General features: G+C 41.6%; 1 protein-coding gene across 1 annotated transcript; it reads left to right on the top strand.

The window, feature by feature from the left end:
• Positions 1-985: 985 nt before the first annotated feature.
• LOC103717120 (4-coumarate--CoA ligase 2) lies at positions 986-5989 on the top strand. Its single transcript, XM_008805388.4, has 6 exons — positions 986-2527; positions 4307-4505; positions 4708-4853; positions 5078-5145; positions 5258-5360; positions 5511-5989. Exons 1-6 carry the CDS (start codon positions 1481-1483, stop codon positions 5619-5621), a joined length of 1674 nt encoding a protein of 557 aa, XP_008803610.2. The 5' UTR covers positions 986-1480; the 3' UTR covers positions 5622-5989.
• Positions 5990-7486: the final 1497 nt, after the last annotated feature.

Consider the following 7486-nt stretch of genomic DNA (forward strand, 5'->3'; position numbering starts at 1 on the left):
TCGGAAAATTTGAGGGAGGGTTTGTTTCCAACCCATGCAGAAGAAATCAAGAAAGATTGGTAACCCTGATTTAATGCATTTATTAAAGGGTGGGCTTCATGGTTAGCTATTCCCGTGGCTATTCTCTTCTTTGGATTTCTTTGGTTAGAATAAGGCTTTTCAATTGATTTTTCTGCTGATGTTTCTATTACCTACGTACCTACCTAAAAGCCATCCTTCTTGCCTCTGCATGGCATTATGCCATGAGTAGTTCCGTCAAAGCTCAATAGAAACATTTTATATATGGTTACTTTAAAAAAAAAATTTCCAAGCATAGTTTTGATGCTTTGAATTTTGATGGCCTATTTCTTGAAAAAATTCTTAAACAAAAGATTTTAATAAATTTTCTTCTATGCTGGCAAAATGTCACCATGTTGGGGTCAGCATTTTACATTACTTGTTGTATATAGTTAGATATATATTTTGCATGCAGTAGGTCTGTGTTTACACATTGTTATCTCTGATTGATGCATAATATCTACGATTAAACAAAAAAAAATAAGCATCAAAATCATGACTTTGCATAAGTTTTTAGTCAACATGGACTAAAGCCATAATAGCAGTCAATATGGGAACATACCTCAAGTTAAAAAAGGGATAGAAATGACATTATCATGGATCACCTGGACATTATGGAACTTAAGCCAGCCATGGATTCTAGTTTTTGGATCTGCTCAGGGAAAGAAACAGTGAGAAGAGAAGGTAAAATGACGGGCATGGGAGAGGAGACAAAGTTTATCTCTACTTTTTGGTGGTAAAAATGAAGGGTAGTTAGGTAGGTGTGGTTGACGAGAGATGGACAGATTGTGAGAAGAAAGGGCAGGTTTTATTGAAAGTGAGATGGGCGTGTGCTCCTTTCCACGCCTCTTGTTTTCCCATCTACCCCCCTCCCCCACCTAACTCCCATCTCTTCCTCTGTATTTATTGAACCCCCTTTCCTTCCTCTCTTCTCAGTTCTCGCCTTCTGTCCTTGGAACTCTGTCTCTCTCTCCCCCGAACTCTTGCTGAATTTTCTTCATTAATCTCGCTGTTTCCATTCTAAGACAGAGGTAGTGAGGTTACAAGATCTTTCGTTTCTTCTAAATCCGCGCGAAACTATCAAAATTGTTTCGCTCTTAGATATTGTTTTTGTGTTCTACTTATCCTGCTATTTTGATTCATTCATTCAAGCAAGGCTGGCACTATCTTCATGTTCTAAAGATCTCCTTTGACGAACAGAGTTTCTCCGGTCTCTTGGCTATTTTTCTCTGCATAGATTTATTTTGTCTCCCTTCTATATACCCTGCCCTGTCCTAACTTCACGTCCACCTCTCTTTTCTCTAAACTCTCTTGTTTTCCTCTGTTTCCATCAAGGAACAACTCCTCCCTCCTCTGTTTTCCTCTGTTCTTTAATACAAGAGCAACCTTTCTCTTCCCCACCTCAAAAGAATTTTAAATACCGATGGCCATGATCTCTCTTGCTTCCCTTGAAACCCAACCCCAAATCCCCACCCAAATCCACCAACCCGAAACCACGATATTTCGATCGAAGTTCCCGGACATCCCCCTCTCCAACCACCTCTCGCTCCACGCCTACTGCTTCGAGAAGCTCTCCGAAGTTGCCGACGCCCCCTGTCTCATCTCCTCCACTGCCGACAAGACCTACACCTTCCACGAGACCCACCTCCTCTCCCGTAGGACCGCCGCTGGTTTCTTCAAGCTCGGCATCAAACAAGGAGATGTCATCATGGTTCTCCTCCAAAACTGCCCTGAATTCGTCTTCGCCTTCATGGGCGCCTCCATGCTCGGGGCGGTGACCACCGCCGCGAACCCCTTCTTCACTGCCTCCGAGATCTACAAACAGTTCAAGGCCTCGGGCGCCAAGCTGATCATCACGCAATCCATCTACGTCGACAAACTCCGCAATGAGAATTTCCCCGACCTTGGTGACGGGCTTACCGTCATCACCGTCGATGCCCCTCCAGAGGGATGCATACCATTCTCCGAGGTGTTGGAGGCCGACGAGACGGCGATTCCCGATATCACCATCGATCCAGAGGACCCTGTTGCGCTCCCGTATTCCTCGGGGACGACAGGATTGCCCAAAGGAGTGATCTTGACGCACAAGAGCCTGATATCGAACGTCGCGCAGCAAGTCGACGGGGCGAATCCGAACCTCTACTTGAAAACCGACGACGTGGTGCTATGCGTGCTTCCCCTCTTTCACATATTCTCCCTGAACTCTGTTTTGCTCTGTTCTTTGAGAGCAGGGTCGGCGGTGATGATAATGCCCAAGTTTGAGATCACGACGATGCTGGAGGGCATTCAGAGGCACCGGGTGTCGGTGGCGATGGTGGTGCCGCCGCTGGTCCTGGCCCTGGCAAAGCATCCGGTGGTCGAGAAGTACGACCTCAGCTCGATAAGGATCGTGCTCTCCGGGGCGGCACCACTGGGAAAGGAGCTCGAAGAGGCGCTCAGAACCAGAGTCCCTCAGGCTGTCTTTGGGCAGGTGAGTTGCTCTCGCTCCCTCTCTTTCTAATGTTTTCAGAGTTTCGCCGTTACGGTCACCATTTCATGACCGCATGTCAGTTGTCACGTGCCATCTGTCGTATTCCACATGCTGGGATCAATTAAAAGTTTTTGTTTGTCCCCTGGTGGCAACAGAAGGCATACCGGTAAATGGATTGGGCCAAGATTTAAGTTTGGGCTGAGAACAGTTTACGACTATTCCATTGGATTAAGGGTCAAGATTTGGCAACAGATTTGATGTAATTAGAATTGAATGATTTAAGTTACGGTGAATATTGTCATGCGCATGATCATAAACTTTGTCAATGCTGATGTTTCAGCTTCTGAGCGTGACCGCGCGACCACAGCATGGTGCTCCGTAGTGCACATACGGCACCACGGAGTTTTATATAGTCGTGGATGGCTGCCATCAATAGATGGATGTCCGTCAAACATGATAGTCCACAAGCATGTGCCATATCATACACGGCACGTGTTTGTTCGATGGCCATCCATAAATATACAGTACTCCATAGTATCCATAGAAACGTCGGATTTCGTGCATGGGGTGTCACTAATTGCTTTTGAAAGAACCTTGTTTTTGTTTTTAGGGGATTTTTGAAGTGCTGAATTCGCTCTCTTATTTTTTTCCATGTCAGGGTTGGGTAAAACTAGTGCAATCTATTTTGATTTAGTGAACTTTTGGCTATTCGGAATAGTGTGGTTTGGATGGTCCAAATCTTGATTGCAACAAGATCCTTATACAGATCTACAATTCGCCCTTTTCCTCGAATTTGTTTAACGCTATCCTTCAGAATGAGTATCAAATTGAGTTTGTGGAATGTATGTAGTTGATCCAGGACATGATTGTCTGCATCAAAACAATCTGTAGAATGTCCAAATTTAATGTTTATGCTTTCATATAAATAATTACTGATAAATGGGATTTGACCTCATCAATTAACCTAATAAAGAGAGAAAAATTGTTGCTTATAAAGTCTTTTTTAGTTGTAATAAATTATCTCATATTAGAGGAAACTGCTCCTATTATCTAGCCCATTGTATATGAATCTCTTTGATGATAAAATAAAAGAAGCTAAAAATAACTTGTATATTTTTTTTCCTACCATCAAGGACAACCTGCATAAAAGTCTGTGATAATTTTTTTGTCTAGTTCCAGCTCAGGACAATCATCTCCTTTAAAACTACACAACAAACACTTGAATCCTTGGCAAGATCTACTCCACTGACAATGGCGATTGGGGAGTTGGCCCCACCTACCCATTTATCTTGGTAGGTAGCAACTCGGGAAAAGAGAGAGAGTAAGAGAGAGAATTTTATCGTTTAGTCGCACCTACCACGACGCTAACTACTGACATTTCCAAAGTTTCATGCGAGGAGTTGCTCTCGATCTACCCGCTTGTTTTATAAACCTACTTGTTTTATTGTATGGCAGCCGCATGGATTGGATTGAATCTCTTCGATTCAGCTCCAACATGGATTGGATTGACATTTAAAAATTTACTAAGAATTTACGTAATAGGTCATAGGACTAACCAAGATGTATAATACTGAAACTTAGTGAAATTTTTTTTGGTCAAACTTTGTGAAATTTTTTCATTAAAGTTGTGCAGGAAATATTACCAACATAAGTAAATCCTTCTTAACATTCAATTCTTTTCTATAGCCAACACTCTACTTGATGATGATAAATGAATAGATAACTTAGTCACTTGTTAAAGATTTTATCATGAACTTAAGTGCATGCTTTTATATGCAGGGTTATGGAATGACTGAGGCCGGTCCGGTGCTTTCGATGTGCCCTGCATTTGCCAAAGATCCTGTCGTAGCCAAGTCAGGCTCGTGCGGCATTGTCGTGAGGAATGCCGGTCTCAAGGTCGTCGATCCGGAGACCGGCTTCTCCCTTGGCCGGAATCAGCCCGGCGAGATATGTATTCGGGGACCTCAGATCATGAAAGGTAATTCGTGAACCTACGGAGTGCACAAAATGCCAATGTAAAATATTTCAACATCAACTAATTGACACCTTCGGTATATAACATATGCCAACTAGACACTTGATCAAAACTTATAAAAATCTAAATAAAAATATATGATATTCAGCATTATACATGCATGCCCACTAATTCTATTTTCATGCATCGATGACAAATCTGACAGGCTATCTCAACGATCCGGATGCCACATCGTCGACGATAGACGTAGAAGGCTGGCTACACACAGGGGACATTGGCTATGTGGATGATGATGATGAGGTCTTCATAGTGGATCGAGTGAAGGAGCTCATCAAGTTCAAGGGTTTTCAGGTGAACATTTTTATTTGTTTGCCAACAAGTAAAAAAAAAAAGAAAGAAAAGAGAGACTGGTTATAATTGTCCATTAGAAATTTACCAACAAACCCTATTAAAACCAAAACTTTCAAAAAGGCCATGGACTTGCATGTGAAAATAAAACCAGAGAACAACATTTGCTACTATGGCCATAGCTTCTTTGTGATGGTTATTCTTTTTGGACTGTTGACATGATGCAGGTTCCACCAGCTGAGCTTGAGGGCCTCCTTGTCAGCCACCCCTCCATTGCTGATGCTGCTGTGATCCCGTAGTCCCCACAAACTCTTCTATTATATTCGTTCACTTTTAACTCCATGTCTCATCAATTCATTAATGGAAATTTGTCACTCATTAGAAGAAGGATTTGGCTGTCATGACAGGCAAAAGGATGAAGCTGCAGGTGAAGTTCCGGTTGCTTTTGTTGTGCGAGCTAAAGATACAGACCTCACTGAGGAAGCTGTGAAAGACTTCATAGCCAAACTGGTGGGTTTAATGCCTTATCAGCATAAGCTTTGCAATCATAAATCTCCTTCAAACAAGATTAATAGTGAATCACTCACCATTTCTCTCTGCTGTTTTCAAAGGTAGAGGCTTAGTACGTAGTGTCTGACTCGAAATTTTATGTGACATCAGGTGGTGTTTTATAAGAGATTACACAAAATTTACTTCGTCCATTCCATTCCCAAATCCCCCTCTGGAAAGATATTGAGGAAGGATTTGAGAGCCAAACTAGCCGCTTCTTAAAAGCTGCCTGCACCGGACCTTGGAGCTTGCAATTAAATTGTTTCATCAGTGCTCTTTCAATTGCTTAGCTTTGGGTTTCATTCATTCTGAACTCTCTACCCTTTAAAAGCAGAAGGGAGCTGCTTTTGAGGGATCAAATAAGTCGATGGTTGCCGATGCCTTCACTTTATCATCTGGTTTTGTATTTTATGATCAGTTTCGATATAGTGTAACGCAATGAATTAATTAGCCAGTGAGACTTCCAGTCAAGCAGTTGCAATACCTCTTAGCACATTTTGGTCCTAGAAGGTGGCATTCCCATTGTATCTATCAAAAATAAATAAATGATGATCAGCTGCTTAATTTCTGAAGCAGCAGCTGTTCCTACACTCATCGATCTTTTGTCTTATACAACAATGAGGTCTAAAATCTCCATAGCCACTGTTATTTGCGCATGACAGTACTCATCTAAATCAAACATGCCTCACTGTGAACGCTTATTCTGGAAAGATACAACCATGCTTGGTGGATTGGGGGGGGGGGGGAGGAGATTGCCAGCTAACGACATAGGATCATCCAATTTCAGCCCAATAGACAACAGCAGCAAGCAGGTAACGACATAGGATCATCCAATTTAGCCCAATAGACAACAGCAGCAAGCAGGCCAGACCTCGATCCTGCTGAGCACCAGTCCAACCCCGGACCCTACGAAAGGCCGAGCAGACCTCGGCCGGACCTCTCCGCTCGGGGCGTTCTGCAGAGTCGACCAAAAGACGAAGAGGCTCCGCCGACCGCAGGTATCTACAATGACGTTCCTTAAGTCGGGCTCAGAGCGCCCTGCAGGATTAACCAAAAGCTAAAGAGACTCCGTCGACCGCAGGTATCCACAATTCGAATGATACTTTTTGAATAATAAATCTATTAGATGCTTTGGAGAGGATACTTTTTAATATCCATGGTCGCCATTCAAGTAAAAAACCCTAAATTCTTGAATTTTCCCTCTTTTTCATTTGTTTCAAGAAATCCAAACTTTTGTTGATTTGGAAAAGCTTTCATTGGACTTCTGGCACGCTTTATGATGGACAAAAAACTAATGCCACGATTAGAGCAGGAAGGCCTCAAAGCGAGTAGGGTTTTATTTGTCAATATTTTCAGATAATTAAAATCAAATTTATAATCGTGTGTGGCTTTCAGTTATGCATTTTACCCAGTTTTTTTTTTAGGATGCAAACTCTCACATTTCCATGGTAGTTCCTTGGTCTGTGATGATGTCGTACACTTAGTTCGATGCAAATTAAGTGTAATATTGAAGAGATTAAACATAAGGAGTCAATTCTATGGCCTTTATAATGAATGTAATGTGAAGAATGCGAATCTAATGGTTGTAAGGTAATCTACCGAAAAGTCTGATACATATTTCAGAGAAACACATTTTATGTCTGCTCTGAACAGCATTTCCCACAAAAAAAAAAAAAAAATTAAAAGGATAAGCTGTATGATAAATGGATTTATGTATGTATGTATGCATGTTGTTTTTTGGCACATATTTCATTTTGGGAACACTGAATTATGAGATGGTTATGGTTACTACTTCAATTCCATTCTCATCTTATGGTTCATAAGCTTTCTTCCATATACTGTCTTAACTTTGAGACCAAAAAAAAAAAAAAAAAACATTGTCTCTCATATTATTGAAATCTTCGGTTTTGTACATGTTGATCTGGCTTGTGATGGAAATATTGGTTTGCGTGGCTACTCTTGTCTACCGCATAGCTTCTTTAAGATTTTAGGATGTTATAGAGCACATAATGAGCCATCCGCTAAAGATGCTTTGAGATATGTGCAGATAAATGACTGAAGGAGTTTGAAGTGCTAATAGATAATCC

Source organism: Phoenix dactylifera, chromosome 5, assembly GCF_009389715.1.
Source record: "Phoenix dactylifera cultivar Barhee BC4 chromosome 5, palm_55x_up_171113_PBpolish2nd_filt_p, whole genome shotgun sequence".
Taxonomy (NCBI): domain Eukaryota; kingdom Viridiplantae; phylum Streptophyta; class Magnoliopsida; order Arecales; family Arecaceae; genus Phoenix; species Phoenix dactylifera.

Bases quoted from the DNA above. Each gene is read 5' to 3' on its own strand.
- LOC103717120 (XM_008805388.4), top strand. From the start codon at position 1,481: ATGGCCATGATCTCTCTTGCTTCCCTTGAAACCCAACCCCAAATCCCC. The intron at 4,506-4,707 runs GTAATTCGTGAA...CAAATCTGACAG, and splicing joins GGGACCTCAGATCATGAAAG to GCTATCTCAACGATCCGGAT. The intron at 4,854-5,077 runs GTGAACATTTTT...GACATGATGCAG, and splicing joins TCAAGTTCAAGGGTTTTCAG to GTTCCACCAGCTGAGCTTGA.